Source organism: Delphinus delphis, chromosome 13 (assembly GCF_949987515.2).
Source record: "Delphinus delphis chromosome 13, mDelDel1.2, whole genome shotgun sequence".
Classification (NCBI taxonomy): Eukaryota; Metazoa; Chordata; class Mammalia; order Artiodactyla; family Delphinidae; genus Delphinus; species Delphinus delphis.
The window spans coordinates 25,009,512-25,033,945 of record NC_082695.1 but is presented as its reverse complement, the minus strand read 5'-3'; the positions used below and the strand labels follow the sequence as shown (position 1 = coordinate 25,033,945).

Here is a 24,434-nt window from a genome sequence, read left to right as displayed (position 1 = left end):
CTCTTCTCCAAATTAGGACCTGAAGCAGCTGGCTGTAGATCTAGGCTCTGCTCACTCTGTATTCTCTAGACATTTGCTTAAAAAAGCCTTCACCACTCCTTGCATCTGGTTTCTCAAGGAGACACCCTGAGATTTAGGCCAAGTAACTTACTGAGGAGGCAGTAAGCACTGTGGGATTAACCCCCGTGTTACTTTCCAAATGGACGCACCCTCTTCCATGTGTTTTTAATAAAACCATGGTGCCTACATGTGGAACACCTGTTTGCACTGCAGGCCCTCAATAAGTGAATTTCACCACACTCATTTTTTAAGTTATGTTATTTTATCAAAGTTATACAGGCATGTAATTTATGTTTTTTTATTTTTATTATTTTATATTTTGGCTGCGCTGCGAGGCAATGTGGGATCTTAGTTCCCCAACCAGGGATCAAACCTGAGCCCCCTGCAGTGGAAGCGTGGAGTCCTAACCACTGGACCTCCAGGGGATTCCCTGCAGGCACATAATTTAAAAAGTCAACTTCTACAGTGCTACAAGGTTTATTAAGACAAAGAGTGGTCCTCAGCTTCCCTCCACCACCCTACCGCCACTTTTCCTTCTCTAGAGGGACCATTTTCAACTTGTTTAGCTCATTCTTTTAACTATCTATAAATAACATGTTTGTATTGCTACTTTCTGATTTTTCAGTTCAGGCATTATCTGTTGACTTCCCACCATGGGAGATGAGGATTCAGCTCCCTTTTCTCCACTCACCCCCCTACACATGTTATACTTCCTATGCCCAATATAGTTCCCAATATAGTTATAGTGTAATTTTGGGTAGATCAGTAATTAGTGCACTTGTCATTATGACAATGTAAATCCCGTTCACAGGTAAGCAATGTAGTCAACTATGATTGGTTTTCCTTCCCAGCATATCTTTTTGTTTTGTTCTTCTTGTTTTTTCATGCATTTAGGTTTCTAAGATCTTAGCACTAATTAACCCTAAACCCTGCCAGTTATCCAGATCTCTCTCTATCCAGATCCAGACAGTCTCTTGGAGGCTTTCTTCTCACCTGCTCTGGGGGTACTGCTGCCATCTCGGGAACCCCTCCCCCATACTGTCATCCAGGGAATTCCGAATTCCCTTGCCTCTTTCCTGTCTTGGATCACCTGTTTCTGGATCCCATGTGTTCTCATTTTTTTGCTTCCTTCCCTCTTTTTGATGACTTATATTTTCTAGAACTTCTGAGAGTGCATGAAAGGGAAATTTTTTGAAACCTTACATGTTGATTAAGTGTAGGGCCCTAGATAAGAGTCACTTGGTAGTGTGGCTCCACTGTCTTCTAGCTTTCAGGACTGCTGTTGAGGCCATTCTTTCTTTGCATGTGGCCTGGTAGGACTTCTTAGTCCCCAGCATTAAGAAATGTCACGAGGACATACCTATTGTGCTGGCCACTTGGTGGCCCTTTCAAAGGACATGAAAGCTCATGTCCTTTGATTCTGGAGTGTTTTCTTGAATTATTTTATATCCCTTGTTGTTTTTCTAAAACTCCTGTGATTCAGCTATTGGGATTAATTTCTTATCTGTTCTTTCCTAGTTTCTATCTTTGTCTTTTTATTCTACTCTCTGGGAAACTTCCTCAATCTGTCTTCTAATGCTTTTATTACATTTTTATTTCTGATGTCATATTTTTCCTTTCCAAGAGCTCCCACTGGAGACTTTGCCCTAAAAAAGAATACTTTTTAATGGAGTTTTAGATATATTGAAATTAGACACGTGTTTAATCCACTATTTTTACTCAGTATCTCTATATACATTGGCTATTAATTCCTGCCTTCTATTTGAATCAAATCCTTTAAGCTTTTATAATGGTTTCCTATTAGTTAATATATTTGACCCTCACAGCCTAGAATGTGATATCTGGATAGAACCTTGGGATTGTCTAGTTCATCCCTATCAACTTACAGAGAGAATACCCAGTTCTCAGAGAGATGAGGTGTTTTCTTGGAAAACACTTGCTTCTGTCAGAACTTACCAGAGGCGTGTGAGATGGGTGATTTGGCAGGCACACTGTACTCACGTAGCTTTTTTTTTTTTACTCTTTTCCAAAAAGTGTTATTGAGGTATAACTGACATATAATAAATAAACTGCACATATATGAAGTGTGTGATTTGATAAATTTTGATCTATCTATCTATATATATATATACTTCTGAAACCATCATCATAATCAAGATACTGATCACTTCCCAGATTTCCCCATTCCCTTTGTCATTCCTCCCTCCTGCCTCCCCCCAGCCTGCCCAGGCAACCACTGATATGCTTTCTGTCACTGTAGGTTACTTTGCATTTGCTAGATATAAATGGAATCATAGAGTGTGATCTATTTTTTTTGCCTGGCGTTTTTTACATGTAGTTTTTCTGTGTGCTCTGGAGGCTGCACCTGACTGTCTAGGTCAAAAGGCTTCAGCAGCTCCACCCCCTCTACATCCTTTCTCTTCTGCACGCTTCCCATCTTCCCTCTTACAGCCCCAGGGGCTGCGCTGGCAATCTTCTAGCCTTCTAATCTCCATCCGAGCCTATTGTCAGGAAAGGACCAATTTATTTCATTCACAATTTTATGTGTATGATTTGTGTGATTGTACAGAAGACAAAAACTCACATTTGGCTTGTGCCAAAGAAGTAAAACTCTAATGATGGATTTCCAAGCATGAGCAAATAAGTTTGGAAGAGATTTTTGGACAGAGGCCTCCCCTGAACCTCTGGAAGTGCACCCTGTGTAATAGAATCCCAATGTAAGACTGACCCTGCCTGCAGACAGGCAGAGTGAATTGAAATCCCCTCTGGTCCCGTTCAGAATTTTGGTTTCCTGAAATGTCAGCCATTGAGAGGCTAAGAAAAGAACTAATGTCTTGCTGGCCTTCCTTCCTTTTGGTCTATTTCTCAGAGAAAACAATCCTGTGTAGATAAAAGGTCACTCAGGAGGGCAGGGTTCCTGTGTTTAATCCCTATGTCTCTGGTCTGGGTGAGAGGAGGGCCACCAGAAGTGGCCACGGGCAGCCAGACCGAAGTCTAAGCTGGCAGTGGCCCGAGGATCGCAGTCGGGAGGGCCTGGCAGACCAGCCTGGCTCTGGAGATGCCTTGCCTGTCTCACTTCTCTTCTTACTTGTTTTCACATTTAATCTTTAATTATTAATTAATTCACATTTAGTTCTTAACAGTACTGTGAAGGGAGGAGAATGGGAAATATTTCTACATTTTAAAAATGAGAAGAGAAGTAGCGTGACCTCAACTTCGAAGCATTTCTCAGTGCCAGCCCTGTCCGTGGGGAACCCCAGGCCACTGCCCTTGCCAGGGAACATGGTGGTGTGAAACCTATGGGCAGCAGCAGAGGAGTCAGGGCAGGGAGCCAAGTCCCCGGCCCATACACTCCCTCCACTGCACTATGTGACCATCTCCCAGGTTTACCAGTGCTCCCCACAGGCCTGTTGGAAAAACCACAGAGCCTGGGAGGGGAGGGCAAAGGCAGTGGTTCCCAAAAGCCTATGGGAAGGGACCCATCAGACATCTTCCTTGTGAGCAAGAGGCCCAGCTCAGCACAATGCACCTGGTAAGGGAGGGATACACAGGCAGTACCTTGGCTCAATTCAGCATTTGCTGAATACGGACTCTGCCAAGATGGGGCCAGGCATAGTTTGCAACCTCGGGGTCCTTATACGTCTTACTAAATAGTGGGAAACCTAACAGTGGTGGGTAGAAGGGGAGGAGGTGGAACCAGAAGCCCTCCTTCAGTAACCCAGGAAAGATGTAGTGAAGCCTAGACCAGGAAAAAGGGCACAGGGAAGAGATTTTGAAGACCAACTTGGCTAACTTCAGTATTTTGTCAGGACTGGCTGGCCCTGCCTCCAGGAACCCTGGACTGCCTGCTAGTTTCCTGTGCCAGAGAGCCGAGTGGCACAGAGGTGACAAGCCAGATGAGGTGGGGAAAAGGAGTAGAGCTTCCAGAGTCCTGCTTCTGGTATAAGGCCAGCACCCCCCACTCCACTACCATGCTTCATGGCAAAATGCTCTACATCAAATCTCTTTACAAATTGGAAATCCCATGATCTCTGTAGCAAGAGGGCAGGCATTTATGCATCCTGAGAATAATAAAAAGTTAATAATTTCTCATTTATTTCACACATTTATTGCTTCTTATCCTTTATTTAACTTGATGCTGTTAATGAGGTCATGTGACAGCCAGGCAGAGATTATTGGCATCTAACATGAGAAAACTGAGTCACAGAGAGATTGACTTAACTGAGTCACACGGTGATTGAAAGGTGAAGCTGTATCTAAACACTTCATTAGCTAGAAGTTGTAGCAGCTGAGACCAGGGCTATCCAGGGATGTTGAAAGGATGGAGTGCCCCAGGCTGGGAGGTGGGATAGATTCTGCATTTACCATTCTCTGAGATTCTCTGCAGCCTTACTTGAGATGAGGAGTCAGAGGGCTAGAGTTCTGGTTCTGCTTCTGGTTCTGCTGCTCATCTGACATGTGAAGTTAGCACGACTCAGCCTCTGTTGACCTTGGTTTTCCCATCTGTAGTGTCAGGATTAAAGGACTCAGGGATTTGCTGGGCTAAAAGTGAGGGGAAGGACAATAGCCATGAGCACTGGCACATAAGGCAGAAATTCAAGGCTTAGTTTGGAAATTGCTAGATAAATTTAACTTAGAGTACAGAATAAGTGTTGATATGTCGAGTTCATTCATTTTGTCTTCTGTATGACAGTTCCCTGTAGGAACAAACCACAGTTTATGTATCCATTTCACCTCTGAGAATTGCTTCAGCTTTTTAGTATTGCATTGTAATGAATGTCCGTATGCATGGTTTTATATATATGTGTGTGTCTTTATTGGAGATTGAGGCCTAGAAGTGGAAAATGATAGGATATTCACATCTCCAGCTGTAGTAGGTATTACATATTTCTGTCTTTTCACATCCCCACCAGCACTTTTTTTTTAAACTTACAGTTTTATAATAGCAAAATGAATACAAATCAGGACCAGCCAAAAGAAGAGATGTATAGGGCAAGGTCTGGGGGCGGGGGTCCTAAATTCAAAGCTTCTGTGTTGTCTCCCTGTTGAGTGAGGACACACCACTCTCCTGGCACATCAGTGTATGACAATATGCACTGAATATGTTAACCAGGGAAGCTCACCCGAACTTTGTTGTCCGGAGTTTTGCTTTTATTGGGGTTTTATTACATAGGCATGATTGATTGAATCACTGGCCATGATGTTGAATTCAATCTCTAGTCCTCTCCCCTCCCTGAAGGTCCCTTAAAGCCCCAACCCTCTAATCACATGAATGGGCCCCATTGACACTTTCAAATTGTTGCCAATTGGCTGACCGTGAATGGCCAGAAAATATATTTTAATTTGCCTTTCCCTAATTACTAGTGAGATTGAATTTTTTTTTAATTTTTAAAACTTCAAAAAATCGAATAAAGTTGACATGTAACGTGTAAGTTTAGGGTATACAGTGTTACTTTGATACATTTATATATTGTAATATGATTGCCAATGCAACAATATTTATCACATTACATAATTATATTTGTTAAGGCAAATTATTGTCTATATTCATCATATTGTGCATTAGAACTCTATGGCTTATTTACTACTCATTACAAGTTTGTACCCTTAAACACCATCAATCTTACCCCCCCACACACACACAAACACACACACACACACACGCACACACACCCATCCCCTGGTACCGCCGTTTTACTGTTTTTTTACAGGTCAAACTTTTTTAGATTCCACGTGTAAGTGATATCATACAGTGTTTGTCTTTCTCTGTGTGACTTATCTCACTTAACTCAAGGTCCACCTGTATTGCAAATGGCAGGATATTCTCCTTTTCCATTGTGTATATGTACCACATCTTTTTTATCCATTCATCCATTGATGGGCATTTGAGTTGTTTCCATATCTTGGCTATTGTGAATAAAGCTGTGATAACATGGGAGTGCAGATATCTTGTTGAAATCCTGTTTTCATTTCCTTTGGGTATATACCCCGGAGTGGGATTGCTGGGTCATATGGTAAATCTATTTTTACTTTTTTGAGGAACCTCCATATTGTTTTCCCATATTGTTTTCCATAGAGGTCGGACCAATTTACATTCCCACCAATAATGTATAAGGAGGTTGAACTTATTTTCACATGTTTATTGATCATTTAGACTTCTTCATATAAATTGGTTATAACTTCACCCATTTATCTAATAGGTTGTTATTTATTTATTATAAATTTATTTTATTTGTTTACTTTTGGCTGCTTTTGTTCTTTGTTGCTGTGCGTGGCTTTCTCTAGTTGTGGCGAGTGGGGGGCTACTCTCCGTTGTGGTGCACGGACTTCTCATTGCGGTGGCTTCTCTTGTTGCAGAGCACATGCTCTAGGTGCGCGGGCTTCAGTAGTTGTGGCACACGGGCTCAGTAGTTGTGGCTCACGGGCTCTAGAGTGCAGGCTCAGTAGTTGTGGCACATGGGCTTAGTTGCTCCGCGGCATGTAGGATCTTCCCGGACCAGGGCTTGAACCTGTGTCCCCTGCATTGACAGGTGGATTCTTAACCACTGCGCCACCAGGGAAGCCCTCTAATAGCTTGTTTATTTTCATAGGAGTTATATATTATGGACACTAATCCTTTATTGATTATTGATTATATGCACTATAGTTACTTTCTCCTAGTTTGTGGCTTTTCTTTGTACTTTTTGAATTTTTTTTGTGTGAAAAAAAGTTTAAAAATTTTAATAAGTCGATTTAGCAGCATTTTCTCTTAAAGCTTTTGCTTTGTGTTTTAAAAAATCCATCTTTCTTCAGAGATCATAAAGATATTTTCTTATGTTTGCTTTTAGAAGAGTTAGTTTTTTTGTTTTACCACCTTTATTTTGTTTTCAATTTTCCATGAAGAAACTCTGTTGTCTCAGAACCATTTAAGGAACACTCTGTCCTTTTTCTGTGATTTGTAATGTGACCTCTGCCATATAACACATGCCCATACAAGATAAATTTGCTTCTAACCTTTATATCCCATTCACTTTGTCTATTTGCCTGTTTGCCTATTGTAATGACTTGAACTTTAGATATGTTGAGGCAAATTTTCACCTTCTTCAAAAGGAATACAAATATTTTAGCTCTTCTTGACCCTGTCTTTTTTTTTCCACATGATTTTTTTTGGATCCAAATTGTCAAATTTCATGAAAACCCTTTTGGGATTTTTAAGGGAATTGTACTTGATATCAAATTAATTTGGGGATAATTTCCAGTTTTATAATATCAACTCTTCCCATCCATGAACATGGCACGTCTCTTCATCAGTTTGAGTCTTCTCTTTTGTGCATATTTGTTAGATTTATTCTTAGGTACCCTCTAGTTTTTGTTGCTATTGTAAATAATGTATTTGTAAATTACTTCTTATAATAGTTTTTGCTGATATATAGGAATGCTATTGATTTTTTATATTGACCATAGACCCAGCAGCCTTGATGAACTCTCATTAGTACAATAATCTCTAAAGAAATTTTTTTGAATTTTTCAATACAATTAATGAAAATAATATCACTTTATTTCCTTTCCCAGTCTTGTATCTTTTTCGTGTCTTACTGTGATCTCTCAGACCTTTAGTACAATATTGAATAGCATAGTGGGTTTGATCTTTACTAGAAAGAGAAGGCTTCTAACATTTCACCACTGAGTATGATGTCTGCTGTAGGTTTTTGAAAAATACTGTTTATTGGGTTAAGAAAATACCTTTATATTTCTAGTTTGCTAAGAGTTTTTAATATGAATGGATGTTGAATTTTTTTAATCATAATCATTTTCTGTGTCTATTGAGATATGTTTATTAATATGAATAATATTGATTGATTATCTAATGTTAAGCCACCGTTGCATTCCTGGGATAAACTCTAATGGGTCATGATTTATATTATTTTGATACATTGCTGTATATGGTTTGCTAATATTGAGTATTTTATACCTAAATTCATGAATAATATTGGCCTCAGATTTTCCTTTCTCATGCTTTACTTACAGTGTATACCAGTGTAAGCCAACTATTTTTATAAGGATTAGAATCATTAGGATTAGAAGGGAATTTAAAGGGTGTCCCATTTGATCTTATTACTTTATAGTAGGAAAAACTGGAACCCAGAGAAAGGAAATAGCCTTTCCAAAATCAAACAGAGTTTGTTAGAAACAGAGTTAGGACTAAAGTACTTGGCAGACCACTTACAGATTTCCAGTTACTTTCCCATTCATGATCTTACTTTATCTTCACAACAGCCTTGCAGGGAGAGTATTGCTTATTGCCCCCATTTATGGATGGGCTGAGGACCAGAGAAATCATATCATGAATTATGTGACCCAGTAGAGCTGGGACTAGAAGCCAGGCATCTGACTCTAGACCAGAGCCCCCTCCCAAGTTTCTTTTGTTCTGTGCCCAACCCCCGGACAGATCCACTTTTTAGCCTGAAAGAAGGGAACCCTGAGACCTGCATCCAAAATTATTATTTTATAAGAGTCCAGCAGTATTTTCACAGGCATGTCAAACAAATGGTCCATCTGCAGATAAACCTCAGTGGGCAGGGATGAGGGCTTCATGATCCCTAAGGGTGATCTTGGTGGAGGGATACCCTCAAGGCCAGAGTAAGTCCAGGGTCTCTAAGAATGTCTCCTAAAGTGGAAATGGGTCCAAGGCCCCTAAATGGAATCTTTGTTACAGATTCAGAGCACAGGGTCCCTAAGGGCCTGTCCTTAATGTCCCCCACAGAATGGGGGCTTCAGTTTCCCTTCCATCCCCCTCCCCCACCCCTAACCACCACAACCCCTCCCCCATATCTCTCAGCAAGCTGCTTCCTGCACCAGCACCCTTGTTTTGCTTGTGCTGTTTGTGTCTGCTTCTAACAGCTGGCCCCAGCCTGGCAGCCCCTCGCTCTGAGGATTATCCAATTATCCCATTAGCCCAGCATGTCCTTCCTTCCTCCAGAGCTATTAGCTCCGCATCTCCCTCTCCCTTGCTCCCTCCAGGGGCTGTTCCATAGCTCCCCTTGCTCCTTCCCTAGCCAGGCCTAGGGCTGGGTCAGTCCGCAGTCACACAGACTTGGGGAGCACCAGAGCTGGAAGGGACATTTTGCATTGTCCCTCTGCATCATTTTGCAGGGAAAGAAGCTTGCCACCATACTTAAAGTCATGTGACCCGTTAGGACTGCAAAGGGCTAAGAGCCAGGTCTCTCAACTTCATGGCCATGCTCTTTCCCACCATGTCTGGTCACCATGCCTTATCAAATGCTCACTATGCTTAGCCCTGGGTTGGAGGAGATGCCATTCCCACTCCACTCTCTGGAAGTCTATGGTTAGGATTAGAACTTATGGTCTAGGTAGGGAGACAGAACACACACTGTTGAAACCAGCACATTATCCAGGAGCTAAGTCATACCTTAGCAGAAGAGATGTTACCAGAAGTAGGTGACAAACTTCCAGTGCAGAGGACAGGCACTAAGTGCTAAAGGAACTGGGAAGAGGGAGATGAGGCTTCCAGCAGAGGGTTCAGGAGGGCCTCCTGGAGGAGGTGGCTCTTCAGCTGGTTGTGAAGCATGGGATGTGTTGAAAATAGGAGAGATTCAGAGAGTCAGCATTCCTAGCAGAGGCCTCCCTGAAAGGGAGAGGCAGGGAATGGGTTAGGAGGGAGGAGGGTGGGAGCTGTTCAGTTTGGCTCAGCTGGGGAAGCTGGGAGCGTGGGTGGAGGCAAGGCTGGAGAGCAGAGCTGTGGCCTGACTGCCATTCTAGAGGGAGGCTTGATGTGATATACACTGAACTTCTGAGCAAGGAGGGGCATGATTGGAGGTGCTGTGGGAAGGCTAATCTGACTGCAGGGGCTGAATCGATTACGGTAAAAAGAGAAATGCAGAGAGGTTGGTTTGGAGTTTATCCAGGTGGGTGAGAGATGGTGAGGCCTCAGCTAACACCATGACTTTTGGGGGTTCCTGGGAGTAGGATAGATTGAACAGATTCAGAAGACATCTGGAAAGAGGAATTAGCAGGATACAATAGATTGGACTTGGGGAGATAAGGAAAGGATTAGGGCAGTTAGGAGTGGCAGTGGGAAGTATGGGAGTAGGGAGGAGGTGGGTGAGGACCCTCCCATACTTCACCCTCGGGCACTCATTGGGTAGAGTACTTCATAAACTGGCAAAGTTTGCTTAACCCTGTGCTGCGTGAAACCTTATCTACCCCATGTCCCATCTACCCCATGTCCCAGCTCCTCAAGCTTCTCCACCAGATGTCCACATGCTAACCCGATAAATTACATGTTGCCCCCACCAGACAGCAGTGCACTTCAGCTGTCACCACCTGCTGTCACTGCAGGTGGTTCTGGTGGGAAGAATTTTAGGTCTTGGGTATATTCCGTCGATATAGGGCACTGGGCCCTTTTGATTCCTTTCAGTTCACACCTGGTCATCACCCCTCACCTATACCTATAAACTTGAGTCAGGTGATGGTTTTATTTTGTTTATACTTTGTCATTCCCTGTTCCTTATCGCCTATCTTATCCCCCATTCCTGATTCGGGCTTCCAGGATCCTGAGACAATTCTGGGCAAGAAAGAAGAGCCATCCTTATCTGGCCTTATGCCCTCGTGGTTCGGGGGAGGCTCCTCAAAGGCTCACAACGATGCCCATGCCCCTTGCAGGCCAGTGAGGCCTGAGTGCCCTTGGAGGGGTCTCCATTTGCTGCAGCCCGGTAGCCTCAAACATGAACTATAGTTGTTCCACCAGAGTTGCTGTGAGCCCCAGAACTCCTGTAGGTTGTCCTACTAAGCCTAGTTGTGCCCTTTGGGACAGCACATGACAAGCTGCTTCCCTCTTCTGGTCTGCTCACCTGGTGTCATGGCTCTCCCTCAGTCATCTCCAGCCTTCTTTCCTCCAACCGTTCTCAGTTTCCGGTTTGCAGACACACCCCGCATCCTCCCCCTGTCTTGAGTGCCTTCCTTTGGTTACTTGTTAATCCTGCCAGGTGTCCCTGAGAGACTACCTTCTCTGGGTGGGCACGTCTTCATAGGGTACTTCAGTTTGTTGATGATCAGCTGTGGTGTTGGGAACTGAACACCAGCCTCCTGCCTTGAGCCAGGACCTGGACCCCGTGAGCTCTTCCCGCCTGGGGCTCCTGTTAATGGCAGTGCAATGCAACTTGCGGCTGCAGCCATTTCTTTCTCTGGCATTTTGCACAAAGTTGGCCTCTGCTGACCTTAGCAACTGAAGTGTTCATTGTCGTGACATGAACTGATGGTAGCTGGGTTCTCTCTTCCCACTTCTCCCTGCACATTTGCTTTTTCAAACTCAGTACAGGACTTTACACTGATCTTTGCTTAGATTTCTCTGTCCGGTGCCCCTGAGGTCATTTTGAATCCTGATTCTGTCAGCTCAGACATTTATAATATCTTCTCTGTTGCATCTTTGATAAGCCTTAACTCCCCTGGACTTGAGGTGTTAAATGTATGGGACAGGATTGGGCTGCAGACAGCAAGTGATCCATAGTCTGTGTCCCTTGCCTCAGTTGTCAGCCAGTGTCCACACCCAGCTCCCGGCCCCACAGACACCAGAGGCTTCCAGGTGCCTGGTTTAAATTCACACTTGCCATGTTTCTTTATCTCATATACCTTCCAAAGTGCTTTCACATTTATTATCTGCTTTATCTAAAAGCAGGCATGGCAGTTCAAAGAGGGGCTTGCCCACAGTCCGAAAAGAAGTCAGTGGCAAGGCCGTTTGAACCTGGTACTGACCCCCATTCAGAGCTCGGCGAAGCAGGATGGTGGTTTTAGGAGCAAGCAGAGGGATTTTTTGGCATCTCTGAATGAGGCAGGAAAGAGAGTCAAGCTGAAACCCCAGAGGTAGTCATCTGAGGATGACTGCAGAAGGCCTGGCCTGGTCTCTCTAGTCCCCCTAAAGATTCTGCAGCAGACAACAGTTGTGATATATGTTGGGTTCTGGGCCTAAATTTTTCCAAGAGAAAACTACATAATTTTTAAAGTCCCATCTAACATTTCCAAAAATCTGAATCTAAACCAGGTTTTATTCCCCTCACTCTCCTTTCTATACCAACTAGAAAATGTGGGTGGATTGAGAAAGAACAGAAAAGAAAGATCAAAACTGTGACAACTCTCTGACAACATTTTAACTTGAAAATTGCCTGCAAATGGGTGGCATAATCCTGTGTGGGCAGATGTAAATCAGGTGCACGTCTACTCAGCTCCTTCTCCTTCACATCTCCTAACAAACACCTGGAAAACACAGCCCTGGACTTGACCGTTGGCCTTCGGAAGACTAACTCACTTCAACCTGCCTGATTCTCCAGTTGGTTGAGACCTGCTCCTCCACTGCACTACCAGAGCCTGTGTCATGCTGGTGGCCTCACCTCCTGCTGCCCCTATTGGTGGCACCTGTACACCCGGTGCACCCCCCTCCCTGCTGCCCCAGGCCCAGCATCACCAGCAGGTTCTCATTAAGTGGTTGAGAGGAACAAAAAGTCAGGAGATGGGACTCCAGTTCTAGTCTGCTCCTTCCTACCCAAGCCCTCTCTGAGAGCTTACTGGTCATTAGGTGCCAGTCCAGAGGCTGATTCTGCAAAATCAATCCCTCTTTCTCCCCCCACCCCACCGCCACACATACACACACGCTTCCCTGGGCAAGGCAGAGAAGTGTGGATGGTTCTGCACCAAGCCTTTCCTACTGGTGGGAAAAAATTCTTCGCTCAGAGGACACTGGGTCATCACACCTGTCACCTGCCTAGCCTTGTGCTGACACCCTGGCCTGGCCTCTCCCTGAGCCCAGCCCCTCTCTAAGCCTGACTAGTGGCAGGGCAGGGGGGCTTGTGGGGTAGCTCTGCTGAGTTGCCCTTTCTCCTCTGGCAAAAGAAAGGGTGGAGCCAGAGCACCTACGAAGGTGACTCTGCACCCAGGCTCTGTGTTTTGTGTGTCCAGCCTTCTCCTTTAGGGCTGTGAGTCACCTGACATTCTCCCGCCCCACTCCTGGCTCTGCAGCCTGACAGGGGCCATCCCAACAGTGACAGTTACTGCTAATGATGAGTTACAGTGCAGTGAGGGGTGCCTTAGAACAGAGGAGGGGAGGAGAGGGCTGTGGTAATCAGACATTCTGATAGAGTGCTCTCCACTTTTCAGAGCGCTTTTTCATTCCCTGAGGGAGTGACTTGCCTCACAGCAGATCTCAGGTCTCCCTAAGTTCCTTCCCCCTTAATGTAACCTCCCATCAGCAGAGGGGTGTCCCAGCATGCTCAGGAAGCGCTTTGGGAGCTTAGGGGAAGAGTGTTCACCATGGCAGCAGCCCACAGGACTGGCCGGGAGCCTGTGTGACATGAAAGGATAGGGGTGCGTTCTAGGCACAGAGTGCCATCCTGACGTGCCTTTATTTAGGCCCTGGGCATCAGGGCAGGCTGCACGGAACCATTCCTACTCCCTAAGCAGTTGGCTTCTGCGAGCCCCCGGGTTCCTGTTTCTCTACCACAGTTGCAAAGAAGGCCCACTTCCAGCTCTGGGTTATCAAGACCCAGCCCAGTAGATCCAGGGGGCAACCTCTCATTTCCTCTTACTTCCCAGGCTGCCCTTCATCCCTGAGCTGCCTTGATTTGTCTCCAGAGCTTGTGCCCTGGTCAGTATGTGCAAAACTGAGGCTGGCCCACCCCACCCACCAGGAGCCCAAAGTGTTTTATGTAAGTCCTCCCAGAGGAAAGGACCTTAACACAAATGGGGAGGCTTGCAAAGGTAGGGGTCCTGTCTCTTATGGGGCGAGTGATGAGCCAGGATGCGGCCTGAGCCAGGCCTCTGCTCACAGGCTTCCCTGGGGACCCTGGCCACAACCGCCATGGAGCGGGGCTGGGACCACCACACGGACAGGTTCTGTGATGGAACTCTTTTTTTTTTTTTGCGGTACGTGGGCCTCTCACTGTTGTGGCCTCTCCCGCTACGGAGCACAGGCTCCGGATGCGCAGGCTCAGCGGCCACGGCTCACAGGCCCAGCTGCTCTGTGGCATGTAAGATCTTCCCAGACCGGGGCACGAACCCGTGTCCCCTGGATCGGCAAGCGGACTCTCAACCACTGCGCCACCAGGGAAGCCCTGTGATGGAACTCTTGTGCTTGGAACAGGCTTGCATGAGGCATGCGGTCCATCCCCAGCCCTTTGGGAAGAGCAAGGAGAGAGCAGAGGGGCCCTAGGACAGAGCTTTAGGGGTTAGAGCAGCCCTGGTATTGCCCCCGGCAGCTTGGCCCAGGGCAGACACGCATCTGCAGCCCCAGGGCTGGGCCAGGCCTATGTCTCACTGCTGCTGCTGCTGTTGAGGTGGGCTCTGTATGTTTGCGTGCATACACGTGTATTCTCTCATGGTCAGGGAATGACACATGCATCTGTTCGTGTCTGTGTATGTGCGCTTACACATGAGCCTGGCTCACAGTGGGAGCTTGTACAGGGTGTGTGTGGTGATGGGACACTGGGCCCCCTGGGGACCCGAGGAAGCATGATCACGTGGGCCTGGGCTCCAGGGCTGGCCTACGGGCTGGTCCTGCGAGGGTCTAGGGCTCAGTTGTATCTAAAGTGTTTCCTAAGACCCTGTCCCTGTTCTTCCCCAACCCAAAGCCTGCACCATGTAGCCCAGCACTCAAAGCTCTGTTCCCAAGAGGCCTCAAAAAGGATGGAGAGATGATATTTCTTCTTTACCTACCTTTGTGGTTCTCTTAGTGGCCTCTTCCCACCAGTTGGTCATGAGGACTGACAGCATCTGTGCCCTTGGCCGCCTCAGGCACAAAACAGGCCACTGTTCTGCCCTCAGCCTGCAGCAAGCCCAGGCCAAAGTGTGTAGGAGAGTGGGGGGAGTGGGCTGTGCGGTTGTGTCAGTGGTTCTGACCCTGACTGTCCATGAGAACCCCTGGGGAATTGCTGCTGCCTGGGTCGACCCAGCATCTCTGGGGTAAGGGCTCAGGCGTCGGCACTCTTTAGAGCGTCCTAGGTCTCTTCTGTGCAGCCAGTCCAGAGGACCTCTGATAGATATGACAGTGAAATATTGCTAAAATAAACCTGTGTTGGTTTAGGGAATACTTACATATACATCTGTCTAGTAGAAGTATTAAGATGTGCAGTGGAACAAAATGAAACCCAGGAAAGTGGTTGTTTCCAGGTGCACGAAGCAGGGTGATAATATGGGGAGGGGTTGGTTGTCATGTTTCGTTTCTTGAGCAGAGTAGTGGGAACATGGTATTATTTCATATTTTTTGGTTTGGTTGAAATAGTTCATCGTTAAGTTAATGGGAAAAAAAATCATGGATTTTTTGGTCAGATAAACCTTGGGTTTTAAGTTCACTTCTGCCATTAACTAGCTGTGTGACTGGGGCAAGTACTTAACCTCTCTGTTCAGGAGAGGTGGTTTAGTCTCTCTGTTGTTTAGTCATCTGTAAAATGGGGCTCCCAGGGCTGCGTGAGGATTACCTGTGAAGTTCTAACATTCCTGCCCGTCTTCACCCTGAGTGTGCCTGCGAGACTTCAGACCAAGACTGGCCCTCCGGCTGGGGCACACTGCTCACTTCCCCTGGGCCTCAGACTTCTCCAGCACAGAAGGGTGGCACCCTCTCCTTAGGCAGGGGGCCCCAGAGACAGCGTTAGAGCATGAAACACCTGTTCCTTGTACGTTTCTTTGTGGGAGTAGGAGGAGGGATGACTCCAGGGGAAGGCAGTTTAGCCCCCCACCCCACCCCCTCATCATTTCTAGATCCCCTCTCAGCTGAGGGGTGGAGCAGGGCAGTGGGGAGTGAAGGAAACAGCTCTGAGAAGGTAACATAGAAGGAGACCTACAAAGGACATTAGGAAGGTAATGAGGGAGGGAGGAGCCTGGTCCCCACACTGAGGGAATGCCTAGGGCTGGATGGGTCTGTGGCTTCTGGAGGGAGAGCAGCTAGAGAAAGGGTCCCCTCCTTTCACATCCTCTTCTCACAGGAATGCAGGTTTGGGGCTGCACATGGGCATTTGCATTTTGGTGCATCCAGGCAGCCTCTTCCCTAGGAAGATGGGAGCCTGGGAGTCCCATCACGGCCCCAGGCAGGCAGGCTGTCTGCACATATGTGCACACTCTCTCTCACCTGCAACACATACCCATATGTGTGTGCCAGGCCTGGCTGTGGAGTAGGGAAAGGAACTCAGACACCATTCTCATTGGACAAGCTTAAAACACAACGTGGCTCATTTTTATTGTATCTCAGAAAAAAAAAACATTCCCTTCAGAAGGAAAGGCAGTTAGATAGGGCCTCTACCTGGGCAGCTCTGAGCTCCCCAGGCTAACCCATGCTGGCCAGCCCCGACATCCTCCCCTGCGCCCACGCTCTGGCACGGCTCCATTACAACTCGCTGTCCTCGAAGGAGACGTGCATGACAGCTCATGGCAGCGGGAGAGGGCTGCCTGGGTCTCCCTGGGCCAACTCCTGGTGCCAGGTTAGCAGCAGGGCTGAAACAGAGCCAGCAACCAGGCAGGGAAGATTAAAAGGGTTTCCTCACACTTACATTTTCTCCTGGAAAAAATAGTCAAACGCCACCTCTGAGCACAATAGCTCCTGAATCCTTGGAAAGTCTGGGGAGGGTGGTGTGTGTGTGGCAGGGGGGCCTTTTGGAACCACTCCCCAGCCTCAGGCCAGCCAACCTGCTCTGCCACAGCTGCTCTGCGGAGACAAGGTGGCACTTCTAGGTGCTTCTGGAGTTGGGGACCAGCCCTGGCCAGCCAAGATGCTCTCGTGCTGGGGCTCTGGCCTGATGCAGGGCCTCCCAGCATGAAACGTCCACTTCCTCGGACTCCAAACCCTTCCTTCTGGGCCTCATGCTGCTCCAGCCGGGGCTCCCTCCTCAGTCCAAAGTGGAAACCGGCCATGAGAAGGGTCTCCGGCACATGCACTCTTCTCTCAACGTGACTGGTTCCAGCAACCAGGAAGAGAAAGATTTCCTTCCCTTAGGAAGGGGCAGACTCAGTGGTTCATCAGGACACTCCTGCTCCATCCTGGGCTTGGGGACCCTCGAGGCCCAGGGACTCTGGGCGCTCTCCCTTGAGCTCCTGTCTGAGGAGCTCCACGTCTGGGAGGCCCATGTCCCGGTGGGACTCACGGGCACTCCCTCCACTCAACAGCCCCAGGGTGTAGCCATTGGGTCGCCGCTCAGGCTGGGGGGCACTGCCGTTGGCCCACACCCCGGGAGGGTGGCCATTGAGGCGGAGGCTGATCTGCTCCGCGTCGCTACTGTGAGCTGCCAGGGCCCGGGCACTGGTGCCACCTGCTTTGAAGGGCTCCCGCTGCCTCAGGATGTGGCTGCGAATGATCTTGCGGAAGGTCTGGCGGAACTCGCGGATGCGGTAGGCATAGATGAAGGGATTCACCACGGAATTGGTGTGGGAGAGGATGATGGTCAGGTACATGAGCCAGGGTGGGGCGTGGCTGCACTTGGGACAGAAGAAGGTGAAGCAGTTGATGATGTGCAGGGGCAGCCAGCAGAGGGCGAAGAGCCCCACAATGATGGCCAGTGACTTGGCAGCGTGGACCTCCTTCTGCAGCGTGGACCGGGCTCGCTCCCCCGGCAGAGGCTGGCTCTCCATCTGCTTCAGCTGTCGCCGGGCTGCCAGGAAGATCCGCAAGTAGACACCCAGCATGAGCAGCAGGGGCACCAGGACACAAGCAAAGAAGTTGTAGTACACCATGTAGTTCATGGGGACCACGTCCTCAAAGAGACAGGCCACCTGGCCCACCCTGCAGCCCTGCGAGTGGTTTCTGCCCTCCTGCTGACTGCAGTTGTTCCAGCCTAGCATGGGAGTCAGGCCGATGGCAAACGATAGCACCCAGCAGACTGCAATGATGCCCTTGGCCCTCGTGCCTGTCACCAAGCCATTGTACCTGGGGAGAGGAGACCAGCATCAGAGGCCTGGGAAACCAGGGCTTAGGAAGGGCCAAGAGTCAGAAACCCAGAGCAGCAACCTGTACCTCATCCACTGGCTGTGAGGTCTTGGACCAGTCACTTCCTGCCTCCTAGCCTCAGTATCCTCTTCTGTTCAGAGGAGGGCCAAGCCTGGCCTTTTCTCACAGGAGGTAACAGGAGAGCAGGCACCCTGGAAAGGGAGACCACTGCACGGACGTCCAGATGATTTTTGAATAGTATTACGAGTAGTCCTGGGACTTAATTAGTTTGGTTTGAAGGAATTAGTAAGTGATTCTGGGGGGGTGAGGAGGGGAGAAGTTATAACCTCCATGTTGATCTCAGTCGATGCTACAGTGGGTGTCCCTTTATTTAGAGTGGGAACGGGGTCAGGAGGGTACTCGCTGGCTGGGAACCAAACCAGCCAGATCAAACCTGTAGGTGGTTCACATCTCTTGTGCTTATGCTCTTCCTTCCCCACTTGACTTAGGGTCTCCAGAAGCCCCTAAGGAGAGGTGGGACAGGTGGGAAAAGGAGGGGTGGAGGTCCCGGGCCAAATGAGATACCCCCTCTCCCTTCCAAATTCACCCACAGCCCTCTGGAGAGAGATGAGATCAGTATGTCTTAACATTTATATAAGCCTTAACATTCAAGAGGAAAGAGTTGCATGAGATTCTAAGGTCCAGAGAGGAGAAGTAGTCTGCCCCAAATCACTCAGTACTCTAGAGCACCAGACTCAGTTCCAGACTCGGGGAGTGGCCTGATCTGCTGGCTCAGCAGCTGACCTCAGGCCAACAAAAAAGGGTGGTATCATTTTTATTAAAAGAAAGGGCAATCAAAAAATCATCTCCCTGACTGAGGAAGGTGACCTCAGTTATCTCTGAGGGATGACTTTGCATTTAACGGTTTTGATTCCGGCAACACCAGACTGCCTTCCTCTGTACCTAGTAAACCCTACCCATCCTTTCTAAGTTCAGGTTAGACAGATCTCAGAGAAGTTTACTACCCAAGCTCAACTAATCCCTACCCAATCTGGGCTCCCAAGGCTGGGGGCCCCTTGGGTCCCTATATCCATCGCTGCATTACCATCACTGAGACAGGACATAGTAGGTGTCAAGGAAAAACATGCTTGATTCTGGAGCTGGAAGTATCCATAGAAACTAGTCCATGGGGTAGCAAACACAGGGGCCTAGAGGTTACAAATGTGTGAGGCAGGCAGGCTGGTGGGTATTTACCCTGTGTGCAGGAGGCACCTGATACCACTCAGCCACCCCCTCCCCCACCCCCACCATTTAAACTTGCCCAGTGCTGCCAGATCTCAGGAGGGTCTGGGAGCTGATTTTTCTGGGTAAAACCTCCCATGGTTTAAATTTTGTCAACTGATTCAAATTAAGGGAAAAAAAAACCACGGTGGCCTCTGACCTCTAGTCTATTCCAACCCTCTCGTTTTATAGGTAGAGAAACTGAGGCCCAAGGAGAGGAATGGACTTGCCTGGACATTCCAGGAATCCAGAGGCAACTCGGGCCAAGGTAACTTCCTCATTTCTGAACCCAAACAGTAACCTAGCAGGACTGTTCTCCCGAGCTCTGCAGCCCCATTCACTGGGGGCTTGGGTGCCTGCAGCAGGAAGAGGGTCGTGGACTTGCCCATTTCTGTCAAGCCACAGAGAGCCTATACTGCCCTATTTCCTGTTCTGGAGCTTCAAACGTGAGGTCACAGGTTTTTTTTTTTCCATTTATTACTTATATAGCACTTGCTCTGTGCCAGGCACTGTTTTTAGTACTCTACAAATAGTAATTTATATGATCTGATTGAATAAGAGGCTATTTTAATGTGTTTGGCTGCACTGGGTCTTAGTTGCAGCATGTGGCATCTTCATCGTGGCACGTGGGCCCTTAGTTGTGGCATGTGGGATCTAGTTCCCTGACCAGGGATCGAACCTGGGCCCCCTGCATTGTGAGCTCGGAGTCTTAACCGCTGGGCACCAGGGAAGTCCCAGGAGGCTATTTTAATGTTGATATTTTTCTGAAGAAAAGCATATTCCCTCTGGGTTCTAGCGATGGTGCATTCTTGTTTAGCCATGTTGTCACTGCGTCTCTGAGCCTCAGTTTCCCTATCTGTAAAATGGGACTAAGAATCTGGGGCTTGTGAGCACTGTCGCATGAGGGCAGATTGTAGAATTGTTGGGTGAAAATTATAGGGAGATGGATTGTGGCTCAGGGTAAATGAGCTATTCACAGGAGAAATGGACTGCCTCAGGCAGTGGTGAAGCTCCTGTCATTTGAGGCAGTCAAGCAGAAGCAAGCAGTAATAGGGATGGTGTAGAAGATCCTGGAGGCCACCTGCTTTGGGGATTTTCAAATTGTTCTCCAGCAGCAACCCTTCTCACCTGCATTCCCAGGCAATCACAGAATTGGAGCTGCCGAGGAAGAGAGGAGGCTTAATAATATTCACTGAATGAATGCACTGGGGGGGAAGCCAGGGCCCAGCCTGAAGGCTTCTGGGGACACGGTTTGAAAATTCCTGTTTTGTCCACTTGTCTACATTTAGATGAGGAAACCTAGGAGAGGAAGTCTACCACTGCATTCTGAAAAGAAAGCTCCTCCTGTCCTGGGGACAGAAACAGAAACACATTGATAGCACTTGTCTCTGTATGCAAAGGATGTCTGGAAGGATTCCCAACACTGCCTTCCAGGAAGGGAGCTGAGGTGGGGCAAGGGGGACAATTCTTTACCATATATGCTTTTGTTCTTTTTTGATGTTGTAATACATGCAGGTATTATTTATTTTAAAAAGATACCAAACAGATTAATTTTGTTATTGGAAAGAAAGCCTCTTAGGCTTAGAGCCCTGGACCCAGGCTCCCAGGGGACTGGATCAACATTAGGGCCCAGATGGAACCATGGCCAAGCCACAGCCTGGCCCAGCAGCATCTCCCATCCCCTGAGCTGTGTCTGTGACTAAGGCAGTCACATCTTGCCCTCCTGGGCCTCAGACATAGACTGCCTGCCTGGTGGAGGGGGTGCCAAGGCCATCCAGGGTCATGCTCTGCTGTTCTGGGGAGCCCAGAAGTGTCATAGGAAGCCAGTGCCAGAACCACATCCCCCGCGTTTAGAGGTGTTTCTGCATCCCTATGTCCTCCAGCTCACAGGCTGCCCCTTCCTGGGGGCTCCCCATTACTTACATTGGGGGCTTACCCTATGATCCAATAGTACCCCCCACAATTCAGGTTAGGGCTTCCCGTGCATTTGCCCTTCAGTCAGGAGAAGGCGGAGCTTTCCTAAGTTGTCCAAAGGAGCCACTGACCTACAGCTAAAACCCAAACTCCCTCCCAAGCATGGGAAGGCCTGAGCCAGCCTCACAGCCTCCCTGTAGGCCTGTTCTCCTCTCTGTCACCTCTCCCTGGCCCAGAGCCCACATGCTTATTCCTTCCCTGTGGCCTTTGTCCAGGCTTGGCCCCCTTCTGTTACCCCTTTCCCCACACACGCCAATGCCCATTCCAACGCATCCCCAGCAACCCATGGCGTCACCTCCTGCAGGGAGTCCTCTCTCCCAATCCTGCCCCCTTAGAAGCCAGGGTACTCAGGTTTTGTTCCCTGGGGCAGTTCACCACACAGGACTCTGCTGCCCCATACGAAGGCCCGTTTCCCGAAGGGAGAGAGCAGTCAGAAGGGGCTAAAGTGAGAGATGGGAGACAAGGGGTGTGGAATTCCCCTGGGAAAAGAAAGCCTTTGTCACCCTGGGAATTCTGCCCTCTGGGGACATGGAGAGCTCCCATCCCTGCCTCTGTCCAGGCCCTGCCCTAGCCCAGTAGGGTCCGTGCACTTGGGAAGGAGCACATAAGATTTTTCTGAAACAGAATTCTTTTTAAAAAAAAAGAAAAATTAATGGTGAACGGTGCAGGCCTGGAGCTAGGCATCCAGAGCATCGGTCAGAGGCTGGACTTCAGGTTACCCAAATGGACTTACTGAGTGGATCAGGAAACAGCACACAGGAGAGACTGGATTCCAGCTGGAAGGGGACAGAGGAAGGGGGGCAGGAATGGGCACCCTGAGCCAGGCAGCAGTCCCAGAGCTGCCCCGGGTTACCATCTGCCTCCATCTAGTCCCCACTCATGCCCAGCTTGCTCTCAGGAGCCCCACACGGACAACTTTACACACCTCGTTCTCCCAGCCCTCGCCAGCCCAGTACCCTTGAGGAAGAGGAAAGTGGATGGACCCAAGGGGACCTGGAGCAGGGTGAAGGGCCCTGGAGTCCCCGCGTCCGGAGACACTTTTCCTTCTCTGGCTCTGGCCTCCCCACGAGTAACAGGAGGGTCATAACATCCTCCCAGCCACAATGCCGGCCGAGAAGATCAAAGGAGACGCTGAGCCAACATCCTCTGGCAAACGTGGAGCTCTCTGCCCCAAGCAGGGTTGAGCATCATCACCACCGTCATCCCATTGGCTCCCTAACCCAAGACAGCCAGGCTGACCCTTCTAAGCCCTATCAAGTGGAGCTCAAATGGCCAAGGTCTGGGTGGAACTAGGTCCTGCTCTGGAAGACTGTGGGAGTTGGGCAGGCAGATGGGGTTGGGAGGGGGGGCCAGGTCCATAGCTCTGAACCTCCAGCAGCTTCAGAAAGACCTGAATCTCCATCCACCCCACCCTGCCATCCTTCCTCAGGGACCCATCACTCCAGTCCACTCACTGGGCCCTCAGAACACCTTTGTGAGCTCAGAGGGATAGAGACCTGGCCCCTTTTATAGATGAAAAATGGGCCCAGAGAGAGGCAGCTGACTTTCCATAGTCACACAGCGCGTCCCATCCTCTTGCATCAGGGAGGATGGGACTTTTGACTCTTGAAAAACAGAGACAAGAAAAAGAAGCCAAGGAAGGCCCTTTAGATTGAGATCAGCAGCTCTGATCTCTCCCTCGAATCTACTGCTCCTTGAATCAGGGAAGAAATTGAGAATGACACCTCTGCTCCCCACTGAACATTCTGCCAGGGCCGGCCCGGCCCAGCCCACACTGGCCTGGCCCCGAAGTGGACACCAATCAATCAGCCTGGGAGCCCTAAGGCCTCTGTGTCCTGGTCGAGCCTGGACTCTGGCTCTGCCTGTTTAGGCTGGTCCTCTATTAGGACCAGCCAGAGTCCCCTTTTCTTTTGACAAGGGTCCTAGGCTGTCCCGAGACAAAGTATTCTGGGAGGGCCACACGGGGCCCAGGCTCCTTCCTTCATTTAAGCAGCATGATGAGGGTGTCTGCTTTTCCCTTAGAGCCCAGGTGGCCCAGGTTCTGGGAGACAGGGGCCACCCTATGACCAGCTCCCAAAAGACTGAAGTCACCGAGGGTGGCAGTCATGTTTCTTCCCAGGCCCAGTCCTGACTGTGCTACCAACTCATTGCGTAGCCCTGGGGGCTGACTCCCTTCTCTGAGCCTCATTTTTCCATCCATAAGATGAGAGGAAATGACCTCTAAGGGTGCCCCTGGGTTTGACACTCTATATTTCCATTTGCTCATTGAGCCTGTTCCCTGTCCTGGCTGGGGCACCCTCAGCCCAGCGTGGAGCTGATGGGACTACTCTGGTTCAGAGAATTCGCCACTGGATGGGGGCACACCATCCTCTGAGACCTCCCTCAGGGCCTGCAGCCATCTAGGCTGTGGAACCCAGCTCCAGGGTGGAGGGGCGAGGAGGTGGGGCAGAAGGCCCCCAGGCTGGCCCCCAGGTGGGGAGGGACACTTACTAGCCCTGTCCATGGGTCGGTGATGGTAGGTGGAGGCTGTCTTTAAGTGAACTCAGCCTCAGGGAAAGTCTTTGTTTACACAATACATGGCTGAAGTCATTTCACAAAAGTTTCACCATAAAAACCCCCATCCACCAGCCAGCCCCCGTCCCCCATGAACACTTGGTGACTGAGCAGCACAGAATTTGCATAGAGGTCCAAGTGACTCACGAAGGCATTTGACCAAGTCACTTCCCCTCTCTGGGTCATTTTCCTAATGTGCAAGCTGCAGGGCAGCCTGGAGGAGCTGGAGGAAGGCAGGCGGGTAGGTGGGCGGGCTTCTAGCTCTCAGGTCCTGTGGTTTCCCGTGGTGCCCACCCTGCCCCACTGTCAATGCTGTGTGAAGAACGCCCCAGATGCACCCACCCAGGCCTGGGCTGCACACATCTGCCAATAGCCAAAACACGGCAGCCTCACCCATGTAGCCCAGGGGAGCCTGGGAAGGACCAGCCTGCCCTGTGCCCACAGGGATCAGCTGGTGTGGCACAAGTGCTGGCCATGTGCCAAGCCCTGGGCAGCCCCAGACTGAGCCCCATGGCCCTGTCCTCAGCTCAACACACTGACCCCAGACCAAATCCTGACCCCAAGTTCACCCTGACCCCTGGTTCACTCTGATCCTGGCACAGACCAGACCCTGACACAGGGAGCTTTTTCACAGATGTGGCCCCCAGCATGAGGTGTACCAGGGAAGAGA

At 49.0% G+C, this 24,434-nt stretch overlaps 1 protein-coding gene and 1 long non-coding RNA gene across 4 annotated transcripts in view; one reads left to right on the top strand and one right to left on the bottom strand.

The window, feature by feature from the left end:
- The window catches only part of LOC138414246 (uncharacterized), a 59,997-nt gene that overhangs the window by 26,383 nt on the left and 9,180 nt on the right, over window positions 1–24,434 (top strand). The window contains exon 2 of the long non-coding RNA XR_011246697.1: window positions 19,430–19,505. This is a non-coding gene — a long non-coding RNA (uncharacterized lncRNA). The remainder of the gene's footprint in view (window positions 1–19,429; window positions 19,506–24,434) is intronic.
- The window catches only part of ADORA2A (adenosine A2a receptor), a 33,378-nt gene continuing 9,478 nt past the window's right edge, over window positions 535–24,434 (bottom strand). For all 3 annotated transcript variants that reach the window (XM_060028438.1, XM_060028437.2, XM_060028436.1), the window contains exon 3: window positions 535–17,956. In XM_060028438.1, coding sequence (XP_059884421.1) covers window positions 17,053–17,956 — 904 coding nt within the window. In that variant the 3' untranslated portion in view covers window positions 535–17,052. The remainder of the gene's footprint in view (window positions 17,957–24,434) is intronic.